The sequence below is a fragment of the Vespula vulgaris genome, chromosome 8 (genome assembly GCF_905475345.1).
Source record: "Vespula vulgaris chromosome 8, iyVesVulg1.1, whole genome shotgun sequence".
NCBI lineage: Eukaryota > Metazoa > Arthropoda > Insecta > Hymenoptera > Vespidae > Vespula > Vespula vulgaris.
The window spans coordinates 5034774-5055440 of NC_066593.1; the positions used below are offsets into that span (position 1 = coordinate 5034774).

Below are 20667 nucleotides of genomic sequence, written 5' to 3' on the forward strand. Positions count from 1 at the left end.
AGCCCGGTCGGTAAACACTGTCATTATAATTTAATTTAATATTAATTTGTACTCGTCCCTGCAGGCACAGCTCATTCTTTCTCTCCCTGGAGCTGAAAGAGAGTAAGACCTCTTGCTACGTGCTGGACGTGAAAAGATTACTCGTCCTCCTCCTCCTCCTCCTCCTCCTCTTCCTCCTTCTTCACCTCCTTCTCGTTCACCTCCTTCTTCACCTCCTCTTCTTCTTCTTCTTCTTCTTCTTCTCCACCTTCTTCTTCTTCTTCTTCTTCTTCTTCTTCTTCCTCTCCCACTCGAAAGCTGTGGCCTGGCCGAAGCTGACAGGCTCATCGAGATGGACGACGTGCGGCCACTTTTTAAACTCGTGCCACCTTCCAATTAGCAATTATTGAGACGTTCGACCGATCGGCACGGAATTCTAAAGAGCAACCAGACATCTCTTGGACGAAGTACATCTCTCTCTCTCTCTCTCTCTGTCTATCCATCTATTTATCTTTTTCTTTCATGGACATTCATGTATGCTAGAACTCTCTCTCTCTCTCTTTCTCTCTCTTTCTCTCTCTTTCTCTGCCTTTCTCTGTCTTTCTCTCTCTCTCTCTTTCTGTCTCTCTCTCTCTCTCTGTCTGTCTGTCTATATCTATCTATTTATCTCTTTCTCTCATGTACATTCATATACGGCAGTACTTAACTGATGTTCACCGACAATATTTGTCAAAACTGTCGATCGATAAAATTCCATTAGGACGGTTATGTAAAAGACGGCAATTAAAAGTAAATTAAAAGAAAAGTTAAGAAGAAAGTTGAAAACTTCGTGATATACCCAACTGTTCTTTTTGTTAAAAGAAAACTAACTCCTTCATGTGTCACGTAAAATCATGATAACGTGCTTTTTAACGTAAGTTGAAGATAGTTGCTATGTAATTCCGATTGGATTTTGTTAACGTCCTTTGAGTTTGTTACAACTTTTTAAGATTAAAGTATAATTCCTTTTATATGTATACATATATTGAGCTTTGATCTTTAATGCAAAAAATAATTTTTCAATCGTCATTTAAACGTGATTTTCGAAGGAAACGAAAATGTTTTGATCCTGTGATCGGCATCTATCGCTTCAGAGAGAGTTCTGCAACACAGCGTAAGCTCATGATGGATGGTTCTTCGAGTTCTTGCTCGTTTCACGAGGAAGTTATTACGGTTTGCGAGCTACGATGCGTCGTGCCGATGAACCAACTCTAGCGAGTAGAGAAAGAGAAAGAGAAAGAGAGGGAGAAAGAGAAAGAAAAAGAGAAGAGAATAAAGTGGGGGGAGGAAGATGGGGAGATGAGGAAGAAGGTGATGGTGATGGTGTCGAAGAAACGGAGAAGGATCAAAGAAAGAAAGAAAAGAAAAGAAAAGAAAAAGAGGAAAGAAGGACGCGTTCGACACAAGGCCCTTTAAATAACACCAAGAGTTTTTACCTTTAAATGGAAATTGAAAATAATTAGTTAACGATACATAAGGTGAGAGAGAAGGAGAGGAGAAGGTCGTTTAATCGAACCAATCTCGATCGTATCCTTTTAATCTTCCGATAAGATCAAGAAGAAAAATGTTAATACTCTCTTGTACTTATTTACCTACTCGTTATAAGTTTTTAATTCGATCGTATAATATAATATAATATAATATAATATAATGGAATGTAATGTAGTGTAATATAAGAAGAACATAAAAATTATTTGCAGAGATTTTTAGATAAAATTATTAGATATATTACCGGGTTAGATAAAAATCAAGGAAATATTCGACAAAGGAAAATATAATCTGTCATGTCAAAATAATGAGATAAGAGTTTGTCGAAATGTAATTACATATATATATATATATATATATATATATATATATATTTATTTATTTATTTATTTGAAAAACGCGACATTGAGTATAAACGGTGGATAGGATTTAAATAAAATATTCAGTAAGAAAATTATCATATCTTCGTTATTCCATAGAAGATTTCAATATCTTTAACGTTCTTGGAATATTTTTCTTCTTCTTTCTCTCCTCCTTCTTCTACTTCTTCTTCTACAAGGTTCAAAATTAGCCTGAACATATTCGGTCGAACGTGATACGCGTGTGCATTCCCTGAACGTAATTAAATGAAATTAACGGGAGATTGAATGAAGAAATGGGGAACGTGGGGTAGGATCAAAAACGACAAAGCCGATGTTGGAGGACTTTCGCAAGAGGTTTCTCTCTCTCTCTCTCTCTCTCTTTCTCTAGCCAGACGGGATTTAATTAATCTTCAAGCGAGCGAGCGAGCGTGTAAACGAGCGTGTCACGTAGCTACCCGGAGCATGAGCGTACATACAAATCATTTCGGGTGCGCCTCGGGTAGGCGTTTATTCATACTTACGTAAATTATATATCGTCGTTTTTAATTGCGAATAGTAGAATTGAAATTGAAATAGAAAAGAAATTCGGAATGAACGAAAACTTGAAGAGAAAGAGAGAGAGAGAGAGAGAGAGAGAGAGAGAGAGAGAGAGAGGGAGGGAGAGGGAGGAAGGGAGAAAGAAAGTAAAGAACAAAAAATGAATGATGTGAATGATGAGAGAAGATTTTAAGAGAATCTCATAAACGATTAAAATAAAATCGAAAGGGATCTAAACCGTTTGCTTATCGTTTACTTACTTATATATCGCGTGTAAATACTTGAAAGAATTTAACGCTAAACATATCTTGTGTATCTTGTTTCTACCGTATCCGGTCGAAATGATCGATCTTTAAAAGAAAATTATTATCCTCCTAATTCGACGAGTATAATCGTCGATTGTGTACTGAATGAATTGACGAATACAATTAAATCGTACGGATATTAAAAAAAAAAAAAAAAAAACTATAAATTTTCTTAACGATAACGTGATAACTAATGAAATATACAAAAATTGTATGAAAGTTAGAAAACGATCAATTTGCCCGATAGAGAAGAATCGGTAGGTAGTTCAGTGTTAAATAGATCTTCGCTTATAAGCGATTCTCGTCTTTTCGATTAGCATTAGTTAGTTGGTTAATTTACTCGGTCAAGATGTTTGTGTGTGCGTGTGTTTCACGACAAATGAATGTGAACACCATCTAGGTTGTCGTTAATGACAGAAGTTAGCCGAGCGAAGGAACGACCACCCCTCGCACCCCTTACCCTCCCTTCCTTTCCCCCCACTCAACATAAATCAACGTCAAAAACCGGCCCGTAGGATTAAGGTTAAGATTTTTACGAGAGTAAAGTCTACTACGTTCTCTGTATCGATATTTTTTGAAGTAAGTAGTTCGAACGGTGGATAGGGGTAGGAGGGAGGGATGGTAGGAATAGGTAGGGGACATAGTTATGCGTGTCTAGATAATACTGACACGCGTTATCGATGAGTACAGTCGATTAAGACAAGCAAGGACAATCCTTGTTCCTGATGGTGGTGTCGAAATTGGAATGGAGAAAACAAAAGGGGTTTGATTCTCGGAGTCTTTGTTGTCGTCCTTTGTCGTTGATATTAAGGCTTGCCTTGGTCTCTCATAGTCGGTCTCTCGTAGTTGACACCTTCGCTTGGCTTAGCAGGGAGCAACGGTGAAAGCTGCGCACCATCGAGTAGCAGCATATTATTCGAGGGCATGTCGATAAATCAACTTGCCCGGAAGAAAGGAGAGAGAGAGAGAGAGGAAATGTTGTATAGAGATCCATGAGAGAGTAAACGAGATAGAGATAGAGAGAGAGAGAGAGAGAGAGAGAGAGAGAGAGAGAGAGAGAGATCAAGTCTTGCGACACTATACGTCTATTCGTGGGCGTTTTGATATACATCGTCATCAGGTTCGACGATCCAGTCGATAAGAACACAGTATAATACCTAGAGTCATTTGGAATGTTGGATGAAACTATCAGAGGCTTGTTTCCTCGATCGTGCACGAGGTGTGTCCACAATTATATATATACGATCGAATTAATTACCGAGTTAAACACGTTTATTAATTCTTCGAGATCTCCTTATGGTTAATCTCTAATAATTTCTCTTCTATTCGGAAATAATAATCGTTGAGCATCTTTGTTCGCACGTAGATAGATAACTATTTTGGTAACTTTGTATTCAATTTTTATTCTTTCTTTTTTTTTTTTTCTTAATAGGCAATCGATTTTTTTAACAGCTTCGATAATTTATAACTTGTATTGAATTATATATACGTACGTAGGTGTATCTGTGTTTGCATATATATATATATATATATATATTATATAAAAAAACATAATGATATATAATACCTAATGGTTTTTAATAACATTGAACAAGTATTCCATCGATGTTACCCAAAATAAATAATAAATACAATATACTTATGTATCTACATTTTGAACATGACAATAATTAGTTTAATGATCATTATCGATATATATAGTAGATAAAACAAGTAAGATCACAACACAGAAGGACTGCCGTCTTTACTCTCTTGCTACCGAAGATAGAAAAATAGACAAAGTTCTGGAGAGGAGAGTGCAGGGTGGAAGGAGGAGGGAGGAGGGAGGAGGGAGGAGGGTGGAGGGTGGAGGGAGGTAGAGAATGCGAGGCAAAATAGTGTGTCGAATAACTTCCTAGAGGCGCGCCTGTCACGAAGCCTCAGGTCATTGTTGGTCACCCTTTACCGTTCTTATCTCTTGAACTGTCTGCGGGCCATCTTTAAAAGGAATACACTAACTCTTCTGCAATACAGTGCTCTATCATCTCACTCACTCAGTCTTTCTCTCTCTCTCTTTTTTTCTCTCTTTTTTCCTCTCTCTTTCTCTCCTTGTCTCTATCTGTCTTTATCTGTCTGTCTCTCTATCTTTCAGTACAGTTCGTAGACCTAGCAGGTAGTATTTCCGTAAACGTAATTATTAAACATTCCCAGCACATGCCAGCACACAATGTTCCTTCTTCTTTAATAATTCCATATTCCATATTTTTATAGGATTTTTTATAAAAACAGAAATTGTCGGCAATGTTTCTCTTAAACCTCTATCAATAGAAATTTTCTTCCTGTTTCGATAATACGCCGAGTAAAACTTACGATTCGTTCGTACGGCCGGTGTTGAAATCGATCGATTTCATTCGGCGATGATCAGAGTCAATTTAATCTCAAGCCTTTTCTTTCTTTGCGAGTTGAGTTTGTAAAAAAAGAAAAGAGAAAATGTCATTGAAAGAATAGTTCGACTATTTGATAACATATACGTTCGCTCTAATTAGTATTGAATATTTGGAAAAAGATATTGAAAAAAATTTCTTTTCCAAGGACGTTTTGAAATTTAGTTTTTTTTTTTTATTTCTCTCTCTCCCTCTCTCTCTCTCTCTCTCTCTTTAGTTAGTTCTTAAGCTCTTTCTCTCTACTTTTTGTTTTCCTTCAACGTTCGCACGGAGTGATCATCAGTCAGAGATTCATCTTCATTCAAGGTAACGGTAAAAAGTTGCAAAAATAATTCCGTTCACGAAGAAGTTCGATCGTAACGGAAGGTTTTTAACGGAGATCAGACGGTAAGAGATCACGAGAGGAGGACACGCACGATAAGCTTCTTCTCTTCTTCCTTTTATTCCGTTCGAAAAAAAAAAGAAAGAAAGAAAAAGAACGGAAAAAAGAACAAAAAGGAAAAAGGAAAGAAAAAAAAGAGTCCGTGTCACGATCGATTATATACACAAGCGTGAAGCAATTCCTCTGCGGAGGAATCGTTCGATTCGGAAACGTGATGATCTATAGTGAAATCATGACCGTTAGTTATATTTCGTCGCGATATTTTCTTCACGGAGAAATCTGAAACAATGTTTTGAGACACACCCATGTATATACACACAAATATATAGTTCATATAATATATATATATGTATGTATGTATGTATTGTTGTGTATCCAATGTTATGTATTTATAGCTACTCTTGTTTCTTCATATCTATGATGTGTATATATATATATATATATACACTCTTGTTTTTCATAGCTATGTATGTACGTGTGTATGCACAGTATTCTTTTTTATGTATTTTGTTGTATATATGTATATATAGATATACTCTCGTTTGTTTGATAATATTGCAACTTAAAATAATACGTAAAGCAATACTATTTTTTTTTCTCTAAAAAAAAAAAAAATGATTAAAAACTGTTAGAGTTTATTAACTCTCATCTTCGATATCATAGAAAAATATTTCTAATAAATCACATAATGTGCCATATCGAAATCGTTTTCTAAAAATAACTTGTTATGCGAATGCTTTCACAATTTTTAGATCGTTCTCTACGAAAATCGTGTTCGTAACGTGTACGATCTTCGCGTTATAAAATGTGTTATCCATTTCACGTTCGAGATTTATCACAGTCTATAGAGAGAAAGAAAAAAAGAGAGAAAGGAAAAAATGGCGCGTTGTATCTTAATTACACACGAATAAAAAAAAAAAAAGGAGAAGAAAAGAGAGACATGGCGTTCAGCGTGATTATGCTCGATCATTGTTAGCTAAAATTAGCTTTCTTTTTTTCTCCTTTTTTTTTTCTTAATTCAACGATAATAAACAACGATACATCAAGCGAAAAGAAAGTCGGGCAATTAAAACGGACAAGGTTAATTATTCGCACGTCGCATGTTTCTTCTTTCTTCTTCTTTTTTTTTTTTTCTATTTTTTAAATAAGAATTCCCTAAATTCGCAAGAAACTTTCTCCGGAGTTTGGTTTTTAACGTGAAGATTCTCGTGACGAAACTCTTTCTACGCTTGCTTTCCAAGATCATGAAAGTCGAAATATAATTAACCCTGAAAATAATCTAGACGGTTATGGGAATCGTAGTCGACCGGTAACGGTACCGCCATAAAGAAATGTTGTTTGCTTCAATTGACACCTTAAAAAGAATGCTAGAGAGACCGAGTGTAATTTCGTAGCGTTAGAAACAACGTTGGTAACAACTTTCTAATTTTTATTTCTGTCTCTCTTCACCTACCTAAACTTCTTCACGCCCCCACCCCCACTCTCATGATATACCTAAGTATACAAAATACTCGTGGAAATAATCGATCAAATTTTCGAGCTTTCTAATGATTAAAAAAGTCTTTGAACGAATCTTTCGTCGCGTTGGCAAAAAAAGAAAATAAAATAAAATCTAACAAGTACAAAGTTCGTGTAGAAATTCCAATATGTCGGTATATTTATTCCCGAAATATCGTAAGGTATTAAAATATCGTTCTGACGATAGTTCAAAGAAAAATAAAAAGAAAAGTTTATAGAAGGAAATATTTGTAAAGAGATACATACGTACGTATATACATACATATATATATATATATATATATATATATATATATATATATATATAAGAAATTTTTTTACAAAGAAATTTTTTTTTCCCGATCGAATTTAACCAATCGTAACAATCTCTCGAATATTTTTAAAAAGGGGAAAGAAAAAACGTCTGAATTTTACGGAACAATTGAATTTTACGATCGAAACGATTTCTAGAAGATTTATAGAAGAAGAAGAAGAAGACGAAGAAGAACAAAAAAAAAACAGATCGAAGCAATCGAATTTTACGATCGCAACAATTTCTCGAAGATTTGTAGTTAAAAGAAAGAAGGAAAAAAGAAGAAAAAAAGTAAAAAAAAAAAAAGAAAAGAAGTGGGGGAAGAAAAAAAAGAAATAATCGGAACAATTGAATTTCGCGATAGGGACAAATTCTCCAAGATTTAGTAAGAGGATAATATCCGACTTCTACAAAAAAGATCTGGAAGATTTGTTAGAGGAAATCTTTTGATTTCTAATCGACAAAAAAAAAAAAAAAGAAAAAGAGAAAAAAAAAAGAGAGAGAGATAGAGAAAAGTGACGACAAAAATTTCGATCGTAAAATTGAATTCATTTGATTTATTTCTCTCTTTCCTATTTTATTTTATTTTATTTATTTATTTATTTATTTTTTTTTTTTTTTTCAAAACACACGTAATATTTTCTATAATACTTGGGTCCGATGTAGAAACGATGTAAAATAACGACGAATAAGTTGAAGTTCATGATTCTTTCGTTGCATGTATGGCAGAAGGAGATGCACCCAACGATTCCTCTCGCGGCGTATATAATTTTGAACGACGAGTGCCCTTGCCGTGGAAATTATGAAACCGGTCCGGTAATTGGAATTTGACTAATGACAACGTCAGCTCTCGTATCCTACACGTTAGCTCGCGTGTAAACGTTGAGAGACATCGTCGAAGAAGAAACGGGGAAAGCAAACTTCGTTTTCACCGTGACGAACGTAAAACTGGCGCCTCTCTTATGTGATCGCATTTCCCATAAGATTTCAAATGGTTATACGTATATAGATATGTACGCCGTGCTCGATGATTCTCGATTAAAACGAAATTATTTGAAAAATTGTTTGGGCTTCTTTTTTATAGATCAATCGTATAGATCCATCGATTCGATCGAACTTTAATCGCTTATAAACTTTTCTTTTTTTTTTTTTTAAGTTTGTAATTTTTAAGAATAAGTAGATAAAGTTGTTCGTAAAATGAATTGATTGTAAATCGAGAAACGTTTTGAGTGTCCTTTTTTTCGAAAGAAAAAGCCGCTCGTTTCTTATTAGAAAGAAAAAGAAATATATATATATATATTTATATATAAAAAAAAATTTCATGATTTCATATTCGATTTGTGATTAAATCGCAAATGTTAAATGATTCTTGGTTTTTTCTTAACGATATGATCTTGGTATTAATTAGATATTTTAATAGGTCATCATTGAAGTATTATTAAACGATTATAAACCTACAATTTAATACTTAACGAGATATAAATTATGTTATTACGAGAACATAAAAACGTAGAGCGTTACATAAAAAGAAACTAAATATCATTAAAATTCCGTGATCTAAAATTTTATATATATATATATATATATATATATATATATATATATATATGTATGTATAGAAAGAGAGAAAGAGATTTATTATAAATAATTTATATATTTATATATATATATGTATGTACATATATAAATTATGTATACAAAAAAATTAACATTATAAATCCTAATCACAATCATTAACTTTTCACCCACAATTACCTTTTACTCAACAGTATTTACTTAAATCTCATTGTGTTACCGAAGCATCACAAAACCCGGCAAACCATTTTTATCTACGTCTGCCATCTATAATCACGAATATTATAACAGGAAGAAAGTAATAAGATGGTCTAATCGTAATAATTAATCTCGCGACTCCCTCGCCATAGTCGCTTTTGAAACTAATCTATATATAACGCTGTCATTAAGCGAACCAACGTATATTTCCCCGATTATATACATACATACATACGTACGTACGTACGTACATACATATATACATATATATACTTCGTCTTACGAATGATTTAATCTAACTAAATATACGTTATAATATTCGAATAGCGCGTCACGTTGTCGTCGATAAGATCTATTTTCTGGTGAAAGACGTTGTTTCGCTTGTCATGTAGAATAACGACATAGATCGGAGTCACGTTAGAGGTTTTACATTATCTAGGTTATGGAGATTGGAAAAATTTTTAACTATATATATATATATATATATATATATATATATATATATATATATATATATATCGTAGAAGTATATGGCGTTATCGTGGAAAAAATATTGGTATAATAGATTAGAGAGATTGCAAGAGGTAAGAAGAAAAGAAGAAAAGGAAAACTAGAAAAGGAGGATTATCGTCGTAATAATTTTTAGACGGTATAACTGAGTTTAGACACGGAATGAATAATAGAGTCTTTCTTTGCCTCTTTGCTTTCAGATGGAGCTTAAAGAAGTGAAGTTGGATTCGCAGGAGCAGCAGCAGCAGCAGCAGATACAAGAAGAACAGCAGCAACAGCAGCAACAGCAGCAAGAGCAACAACAACAGCAGCAAAAACAACAAAAGCAAGAGTAGCGTTGAGAAAGGGCCTGGAGGAGGTCCTGGAGGAAAGAACAGGGGTTAACCTCTCGAGGAGGACGAGAGGAGGACGTCATAGTCCGTCTTATTCGGACGGCTAAGACGATGGCTGCAACCGACGGTCAAATTGTCGTGGCGGCCGCACGTTGGGCCGAGGAAGCGACATATTTGCGAGAATTTGTCACTAAATATCGTCTGCCGGCTGTGATCAAGATCACAAAGGGTCAATATGGTGGTCTTGGTGTACCAACTTTACCAGCCCCGAGTCTTCAAAGTACGGCGTTGCTCTTGTCGGCTGGCCGTAGACGCAAAATCGTTGCACAGGCTGTTAAAATCAAGGAAGGACGCAGAGTCGTTGGGATCGGGCCAAGATTAGCTATCCCGGACTCCTATGCCGGATATTTTGAGATTTTGAGCGAGGAAGGTCGAGCGGTGGGTTCACGAGAGGCTTTTCTTATAACGATGATCGTAGAATCGTTTCTTTTAAAATCTTTGCATGTTTTCTTTTTCGTTCGTTCGTTTGTTGTTTATTTCTTTTTCGCGAAACGATAGGGACTAAAGTTATGAATTCATGATAACGCGTGGGGGTTCTACAGGTCCGTGGAATCGAGTCTGTGAACGAGCTCTCTCGAAGATGCCCGGAAGAAGGAGCCTTGGTACGAGAAACGGTACGTGGTATAGCTTGCAGAGTGGATGACGAGTCTGGAATAGTCGTGCCCGAAGGAACGAGAACGCTGGCGGCTGGTGAGACAATCGTGACAGCCGGTGAAGTGGCATTACCAGGTCGCGGACGATTCCTACGATGCGTCGACTGTCGAGGTGAGAGCATACTTTTGAGCATGGAACAACGTGGCCGCTTCAGCGCACTCGCAAGAGAGGATAACATTAGCGGCGTTCACACGGCGAAGGCGTTGCTGAGCAAACGGCTACCACTAACGGTTAGATTGGTCCACGGGCAGCCACCGAGAGGCTTGAAATCATCGTCCCAGTTCGTGCCGGAGCTAAGGCTCCTTTCGACCTTCGAGGAGGAACACGTGTTCGCATTGCCCTTACAGAGAGAGGGAGCAGCGGTGGCGTTGCCATTGGCGGCACCTTTGAAGTTGGTCAAGGCGAGAAACGAGGAGGCCCTGAGATTGATGCAAGAATTCACGAGGTTGATCGAACGAGCCTCACGGCTCGTAGCCGACGTTGCCGATCGTGCTCACGTTCTCGACGGTCGCTTGGGCGAGAGTAAGCCCTCGAGACAGACCAGAAGTGCGTCGGGATTTCTCAGGCGATCCTCGGCCAACTCGGAAAATGCTCCTCTCGGTCATCACAGGAACAACAACGGCAGTCATCATCATCATCATCATCATTATCACAGTAGTGGTCATCAGACATCCTCCGGTCACGTCGGATACCGGGACGAAAATCGCGTGCCACCTTCTTCCTGCACCGAGGATTACGACGAGATAGATCAGATTTACGATTACGTTCGCGGCTTCGCGCCATTGCCGAAAAGCGTCAGGTCTCCCTACGAAAGCCCACTGAGCCCCGGCCAAAGTTCAAGTCCACCGTTGACACCTGTCACCGTCACGATCGCGCCATTGCTAGACGACAGACCGGAACCACCACCGATCGAGACAATCCCAACGAAGAAGATACAAGCTGAAAAGAGAACGAGGCGAGCGGTTAAGGAAGCTCCACAGCCGAAACTCGAGAAGCCACCTTTGGCAAAGTTGTACGTTAAGAATAGCGGCACCCAGAGAGGACGTCCTTTGATGAGGCAAAAGAGCGCCTCGCCGTTAAAGGAGACACCGCCAGGCTATAAAGGTGGCTCTCCTCTCTTCAACATACGTTACAAAAGTCTAACGAATTTGCAGCAGGCTATGGAACTCGATGGGACTCTAGACTCCAGTCATTCAGGTGGTAGGACGTCCGGTGATTCCGGTGCGGGTGCTAAGCTTCCAGAAAAGAGGTATAATGTCAAAGAACGATCGAAGCGACAATCTCGTCGCTAATAAAAAAGCAAAAAAATAACCCTTGTTACATTTTTCTTCGCTCGTAACATAATTTCTCTCGTACTTTTCATTTATTCAGATCGCGGCGTTTGAGCAGACCACGGTCGTTGACGAACTTAGTCTGGGAACTTCGAGGTGGAAGCGGGCTTGGATGTACGAGACCGGAAACGCCACCACCCGCGACCACGGCACCATTACCACCGACCAAGTGCGGACCCCGTTTGGCTGTCACGGTCGTAGCACCTCGACGAGTCGGCACGCTCTACCTCTAACTCGTAAGTTTTTCCTCTTTTCTTTTCTTTCCTTGTTTCTTTTTTTGTTAATATCTTTCATTCTTTTAAATCCCAGACTCGACCTTTAATCGATATTCAAATGAATCGTACCGATTCGTCGATCACCCTGCAAGAACATACACAATCGTTTACCTTTCTCGATCTCGACGTTCACGCGATCTAGTCCTAAAAGAAAAAAGAAAATATAACGGCGGTCACGATATAATAGTTCAGAAGTAAATTGTCCAATGTAAAAGGGTTGAAATCATTAAATTCGCCAAGAAAGCTCGTGAAGCCCCAGGGAAATCTTTTTAAAGGAGTATTTTACTGGGCGTTATAAAAGATGCGCTCCAGCCGCAACACCAATAGCAACAGCAACAGCGCCAGTAGCTGCTTCTATATTGCCATAAGTCCTTATTCGTTTAATCGTCACCCCTCCTCCCCCTCTCCTCACAGCCCTCTTTTCCACTACCGATACTTATAATGACGTCTAGGAAATGCACTTCTCTCGGATAGTTCAGGAAGTCCTCCGATTACCACCGTCGGCTGTTAATCCATCGGCGGACCAGTTATCGAGCGGAGTGGTATTACGTGCGATTTTTACGATCTCTTCTGAGAACCAGGAACGATAGAAGCTCTGAAAGAAATAATCGTTAGTATCTCGGGTAGACTTTTTAATTAACCATTTATAGCCCTTAAATTCCGATAAATTCGAATTATTATTACGTCTCCTGTTTTCTCACGCTATTTTGGCCACTACGGTTACCCGAATGAAACTCTGAGTCGAAAATTGATCGATCGTGATGACGATAAAATTGTCAAGACCACCTACTTTCACGATTAATCCAGAGCTCCTCGTTCGTTCGTTTGCCAACGACTTCTTCGATCCACGTTCAGCGAGAAATCCAAGTTGGGTGTACTTGGCCAGAGCCTCGGGGATACAGAAGAACATCAGTGAGACGTATAATGGACCTTGGTGTGCCTCGGAGCTCGGTTCGTGAGCGGAATTAAACGACGACGATATCACCAGGTTCAACGGCTCGACGAATCCTTGATACTTCCTGTTACTTGATACTTTCCAATAGTCAAACCTATCGGTCAGTCGAATCGTTTTCTTTTTTATCTTTACAACCCCCTCTTTCTCTCCTCTTCCATCTCTTTGCAATCGTATTACGATGAAAATGAACGATTACGAGAGAGAAAGAGAGAGAAAAAAGAAGTGCCATTAGGATTTCGTCGATTTCGCATTTAAATCGCTTATATCTTCTTCTCGTCAATTGCGGCTAGCCACAACTTAGTCACTCTCTCTCTCTCTCTCTCTCTCTCTCTCTCTCTAACGTTGATCCTAGCGAATAACGCAACAGAATTACGATGTCTCTTAATGTACCAACATTCGCGATCGGAAAATCTCTTGGAAAGTCTCTACGCCCAATCATCCGACATAATCCTCAAACCTCTCTCTACCACCCAACTCTCCTCTCTCGCGCTTTATTCGCCATTAGTTAGTTACCTACGGCTGCTTTAACCGTAGTATCCTTCATTCGTTGAGATATCGTGTCTGACCATTACCCAACTACTTTCTACTTCGCTCGTAATCGCTCGTTCGCGGGCAACACCGCCAGAAGCACCCAGCACGTTCTTCTCCCCTCTCCCTCTCCCTCTCCTTCCCCTCCTTTTCCCCTCTCCATCCCCTTCTTATTCCATTTCTTATTCGGCGAAACTTAGTTCGACGGATTTCAATCATCGTTACGGTAAATCTATTCCCCAGTGACATGCACTTACCATCTCGGTGGACATATTAACTCGATCGATTTCAGAAATAATTTTTCTTACTTCATTCCTTCGTTCTCTCTTTTTAATTAGCCTCGATCACCGAAGTGGATTTGCTCGAGACTGCGGAACGCTAATAGAGATCATTTTGATAATGAAATTTCTATTTTACCAACGCGTTTTTCTTACAAGTAATTGGATATAAAAGTACATACGTCCGAGTATACATCAGACCTATCGTAAATATATATGTATCTATATGTTTATGTTGTAATCTTTTTTTCTTTAATTTTATTTAGATAATATAAATTAGATGTATTATATACAAGTAGAGATTATTACTAGCGACATATAATCTGATAAGTCTACGATCATCCTCCGATAATCGTCGAATCAAAATCGTCTTGAATTCGTCGTACGAGGATTAATATCGTCTTTCGTCAAATTAATTCGTTCGGATCGGTTTATAAAAACGAAACGAGATCCTTCTTGCGGTCGCACATCCATCCGTTTATTATCAACTAGTATCGATAAGAGAGACAGACATATACCATCATAAGTATTTTACCTAAACTTCCTTTTAACAAAACGTAATTAGAAGTCTTACTAGACTTTTCTTTTTCGTATCTGAATATTACGAGCGTGTTTAGATGGCGTTAACATCGGATAGTTATCTACCGCCATTATCGGTTATCGTCGATAATTAGAAACCGATCTTTCTGCGATTTTCCCCTATGGTGTTTTAAGCTGGAACATTTACTCACGGGATTGTTATCTTGGAAATTGCTATACCGTGTATACTACTACCGGCGCCATCGGAACCAACTCTATGACGAGGACGTTGATTAATACCAACATATTTTACTACTATTACTACACTACTACCACTACTACTATTACTACTATTACTACATTACTACTACTACTATTACTACTATTACTATACTATTACTATACTACTACTACTACTACTACTATTACTACTACGTGCTCAGCTTATTTATACCATCAACCAAGCAAAATCCTTCCATCTTTCTTCCTTCCTTTCTTACACACATAAATTTATGTATCTACTTACATAACTTAAGCCCGTGTATGCGCGCGCGATACTAAGAGATATGACGATACGGCGAAGGGTGGAGGAGAGGGGGTAGGTCATTCTTAAATATATTTTCTTCTTTTCTTTCTTTCTGTTCTTTTTTTTTTTTTTTCTCTCTCTATACGTGACACCTTCCGACTTTTTTTTCGGTACGATTGAACTCTCTCTTTCTTTCTCTCTTCCTCTCTCTCGTTAATAAAACCGGAAGCATGTAGATAGATGTGTGTGTGTGTGTATATATATATATATATAAATATATATATTCTTTTTATCCAGTACGACTTGCATTTTACCGTTTCGTTTACTCGGAACTTACGTGCTGTGGAAGCTTAAAACCATTTGCCGTTGAAGGAAAGAGTAGGATAAAAAAAAATAAACGATATCGATGGATCGTGTCGCAAGAATCGACTCCGTGCATCCGGCATTTCTACGTTTGTGTTTGTATATATATATATCTATACACACACACACGCGCGTATAAATACATAGTATTTCTATAAGTATTCGTACGTGTAAATATCTATGTGTGTAGTTATCCCATCAAACGTTTTCACTCTTGTCTCACCGAAATCATACATATTTATCGTATTACATTCGCATTGCATGCAAATCACGAAAGACGACGTTCTTGTGTTGAAGAGGACCCCCTTCTCTTTTACTCTCTCTCTCTCTCTCTTTCTTTCTTTCTCTCATTATTTCTTTCTTTTTCTTGACACTTAGTCCTATTGTCTGCCTACATCTACCTTTCTTCCGGTAAAACTAAACCCCAACAACAACCACTTGCAACGTTTCGATCCTGACTCATTCATGAGATTTTTTTCACCTATTTTCTACAACGAAATCGACGCTCATCTCTCTTGAAAGAAAATGATGATCACGATGATGATGATGATGATGATGATGATGATGATGATGATGATAATGATGATAATGATGATGATGAGGAAGAAGAAGAATAAGTAAAAGAGAAAATGGAAGAAGAAGAAGAAGAAGAAGAAGAAGAAGATGATGATGAAAAAGAAGAAAAAGAAGAAGACGAACTTCTCATATAAGCGTCACGATGTCTGCCAGAGAAAGGCTCGAGTCCTAAAACTCCTACGCATCCTGTCGGCAACGCGTGGGTACGTCGATTTATCCGTTTGGATCGGATAAGATAAGAGCAATCCGTTAGAATCTCAGAGATCGAGTGTTGTAGACCATTGAAAAATTTTCCACGAAAGATCGTCCAACTACGCGAATAGATACGTTTTTACTCTCGCTGCGATCTCACTTCCGAACGGTACTTAATTACGTTTGAACGAATTTATATATCTTTACTGAAAGATATATATATATATAATATATATGTAAGTATATATGTATGTATATACGTATATAAAACTGTGCCTGAACGTAATAGAAAAGTTTTTATTTATTCTTAAGCGAGAAAGAAAAATCTACAGTAGAAGATAAAAGCTAAGAAGATAAAAGCTACGGTACGTGATTAGATACACTTCGATACGTACGTATTAGATAAGAATACAATTGTTCGTACAATTGCTCGTACATATGATTCGCGTTATTCTCTTTTTCTCTCTTTTTTTTTTTTATTTTCCTTTTTTTCTTCCATTTGTTTCTTTTCTCTTACAACTTTTAAGAATCTACTCTCGTCTCCGAGAGTTGACCGCAATAAAATCACTTGTGTATGTCTATTTTTTTTCTCTCTCTTTCTCTGTCTCTCTCTCTCTCTCTCTCTCTCTCTCTCTCTCTCTCTCTCTCTCTCTCTCTCTCTCTCTCTCTCTCTCTCTCTCTCTTTGACATATAAAATCTCATCGTCAATTTTATCATCTTGTTCGCTTATTTATCTGATTAAAAAACATGAAAGATATCGGAGCGAACTTGTACCACGTAAAATTGGCATGGTACTAGAAGCGTAATGATCGAGTCAATTCGTATGTATCTACGTACGCTCATACATACGTATATACATATATACATACATACGTACGTACGTACGTACATACATAAGTATGTTTCTTAAGAGAGTAGCAAGAGTAAGAGAGAGATAGAGTTACTCGCTCTTACGTAAGGTTCATTTAATCGAGAAATATTTCTCCTCGTCTCTTAGCATCCTTCTTCTTCTTCTTCTTCTTCTTCTTCTTCTTCTTCTTCTTCTTCTTCCTCTACTTCTTCTTCTACTTCTTCTTCTTCTTCTTTCATTCTTTCTTATTTCTTCCTGCCGAACCAGTTACTCTCCAGCACGCATCGGAAACTTGGACGCCCGCGCATTTATCTTCCTCGATGCAATGTACCGGTATATCTTAAGAACATATATTTATATATATATGTGTATATAAATATGTAGAATTAAAAAAAGAAAATAATACCGGAGCCACGTGTTGTTTCATTTATGTATGTACGTGTATATATATATATATATATACGTGTGCGAAAAAATAAAAAAATAAAAAAATAAATAAAAATACAAAACAAAAGTAATAACAAAAGTATAAAAGAAGTAGGATGACGAACGATAAATGACTTCCCCAATGAGTCGGAGGCGAATTGATGAGTAGAAAATTACGGCGCAAGTTAGAAAAAGATAGATAAATACCAAGAAAAAGAGAGAAAGAAAGAAAGAATGAGATAGTAAAGATCGGGAAAATACTGGGCAACGCGTATACGATTGATTTATATGTGTTTTACTATGATATTGCAAGGGAGAAAGACAGATGAGAATGATATAGGATAGAGGAAAAAGAAGAATCGAGTGGAATGTGTCAGTGTATGGTCAGACGAGAAATGCAATTGACTCGTCTGACGAAGTAAGAAGATTTTAATCGATGATTTCCGTCGGTACTTCCTTCTCTTTTCACAACTTTTGTATTTTTTATTCGGGTTATTTTAAGCAAAGAAGAAGAAAGTACAAAAAAAAGAAGAAGAAGAAGAAGAAAAAGAAAAAGATTTCTTGATTCTATTATTCGTCATTCTCCCTTTTATTTTTCTCTTTTGATCATTCTTTTCTTTCGTTTAAAAATAAGTTCTACAATCATCCTGTAGTATATACAAGTATATTACATTCGCGCGCATATATCTATATATATATATATATATATATATATATATATAGCATACGCACGAACATACAAACGAATACGTACGAACTAATACACACGTATACCTACGCATTATTAATAATCGTGAGGATAGGAAGTAAGGTAACGTCATGGTCAACGCAAAATTGTTGAACATCCTTCCGCGATGAATATAATTGGCCTCCACAAGGATCATCCTGCTTAATCGAAGCCTCGTAATTCTCTGCCTTCATCCAAGTATCCACCCACCCTCTAATCTTTCTCTCTCTCTTTCTCTCTCTTTTTCACATACCACGAAGGTAAACGAAGCTTGCCACGAACTCTTACGATGCCGTGTCTCGCGAGTATGCAAAAGTATGCAAGTACCATGTACACTCGCATATACACACGCACGCATTCACATACATGTACGTATACACACATGTAGAAGAGTTCACGAATATGTTCACAAATATTTATATGTATGTATATATATATATATATATATGGTGTGTATGCATGCATGTATGTATATGTATATGTATATCTATGCATATGTGCATGTGTATGTGTTCACGTGCACACGTTTCTGCGTGGGCGGAGACCAGTAGCCGGCTCGCAGCACGGCCGGTTGATCGGCCTGTTGGACCGTGACGTGCCAACCACTACCACTTTATTATTACTACTGCACTACCACTGGCTCTGTTACTCTCGACGATCTTCACCGAGTATTCATTCTCTCTCTCTCTCTCTATCTCTCTTTCTCTCTCTGTCTTTTTTTCTTTCTTTCTTTCTCTCTTTCTTTCTCTCTCTCTTTTTCTCTCTCTCGTAATGCCTATTCGCCTTTCTTCCTCTAGCTCGCATACCTTCTTGCTATTCTTTCTTTCTATCTTTGTCTCTCTTTCTTTCTCTCTCTCTCTCTCTCTCTCTCTCTCTCTCCTCTTTTTCTTTTTCTTTCTCTTTCTCTTTCTCTTTTCCTCTCTCGCTTTTCTTCTCGTACACGAATACGACGAGCTCCAGCACCAGCTTTATTACTTTCGAAATCGTCCATTCCTTACGCATCTATTCTCTATGGCCAGACCCAACACCGGCCACTTTTCACTACGAGACATACCGGGTGTAACGAAAATTTGTAAGAATTTTTGCTTGAACGTCGCATCGACTTTACCAAGTTACGTATTTACAAATTGTCCAAGGAATTTACATTTAATTGATATTTCTTAAGAATTATAGATATCCGTTTAATAAAATTATATTGACCTTCGTCACGTGGAAAGGTCACGAGTAAATAGGAAAAAAAAAAAGAAATCGTTTACACGCGCTTCGCAGTCATGCCTGAATCGTACAAATTTTTCTCTTGTTTAAACTTTCCTGTAAGTAAGTTCAACCATTTGCGCGAGATATTTGCACGGACATATGTGGACGGACGGACACCTTGTATATTTAAAATAGAAGAGAAAAAAAAGAAATTCCTACAACTAAAATATTGCGCGATTTTGTCTATATTACGCGTGTGGCAATCAACGTCTTAAAGATCAAATCAATACGTGTATTACAAATAATACATAAGTACGTATATACATTTTTTAACAGTAAATATTTATATTTATTAATATAAATATCCAATAAATTAATATTAATATAAATATATTTATATTATGTATATATATATATATACACATTCATATATATATCTTTAAAATACTAATGTTGTGTCTCTTTCTTTCTCTCTCTCTCTCTCTGTTTTTATGTATATATTTAACTATTAAAAAATAAACGACTTAAGTAACTTTCGTAATCACAGAACTTTACGGAATATATAAGAAAGATAAATTTTACAAATTTATTCATACATTATATCTACAAATAATATTATATTATAGATAAAGATAACATGACGATGGTGAGACTATACGCAAACGGGAAATTCTTTCGTAGCCGCAAGAATTATCCACGATAAAAAAAAAGGAAACGTGCGATCTTCGATCTTCGATCTTCGATCTTCGATCTTCCTCTTCTTCTTTTTCATCTTCATCTTCATCTTCATCTTCGTCTTCTTCCTTTTCTTTTTCTTTATCTTCTTCTTCCTCTTTCTCTTTCAACGATCATTTCTTCACTTGAACGAAAGATCGAACGAAAACGCACGATCTTATTCTCCTAAGCTCTAAACGCTCGAAGTTACATAACTCAAGGAGCCTTTGAAAAGATGGCGGAAAGGGGTGGCGGAAGGAGGCAAAAAGGGGGAAAGGGGGAGGGAGAAGATCGTAAAACTCTCGCGAAGACGTGTAATCCGTGTTCGCTGCTAGAGCTGCCTATTATCGTCGGACTATGACGTATGATTTTATTATGAGCTAGGGGTGAAAAGTGCTGGCACGCAAAGAAATACGCATTCTTCGTATATACGAATTAATATTTTGATAAAGAAATTAAATATTTAAATTTCAATCGAATTTTTTTATTGGAATTTTATCGTCACATAAAAGTTCAAGCATCGTAAAAGATTAAATTCGTCGTGTTCCTTAACAAA

The 20667-nt window shown here is 37.1% G+C and overlaps 1 protein-coding gene across 16 annotated transcripts in view; it reads left to right on the forward strand.

Annotated features, from left to right (window-relative positions):
• LOC127065565 (uncharacterized) overlaps nt 1-20667 on the forward strand; it is a 150581-nt gene that overhangs the window by 107725 nt on the left and 22189 nt on the right. For 11 of the 16 annotated variants that reach the window (XM_050998071.1, XM_050998070.1, XM_050998067.1 and 8 more), the window contains 3 exons: nt 9809-10378; nt 10543-11903; nt 12026-12221. In XM_050998071.1, coding sequence (XP_050854028.1) covers nt 10052-10378; nt 10543-11903; nt 12026-12218 — 1881 coding nt within the window. In that variant the 5' untranslated portion in view covers nt 9809-10051 and the 3' untranslated portion in view covers nt 12219-12221. Of the gene's footprint in view, nt 1-9808; nt 10379-10542; nt 11904-12025; nt 12222-12712; nt 13326-15807; nt 15998-20667 lie in introns of those variants that run through there. The other 5 variants (XR_007782128.1, XR_007782127.1, XM_050998058.1 and 2 more) reach the window with 5 other exon arrangements.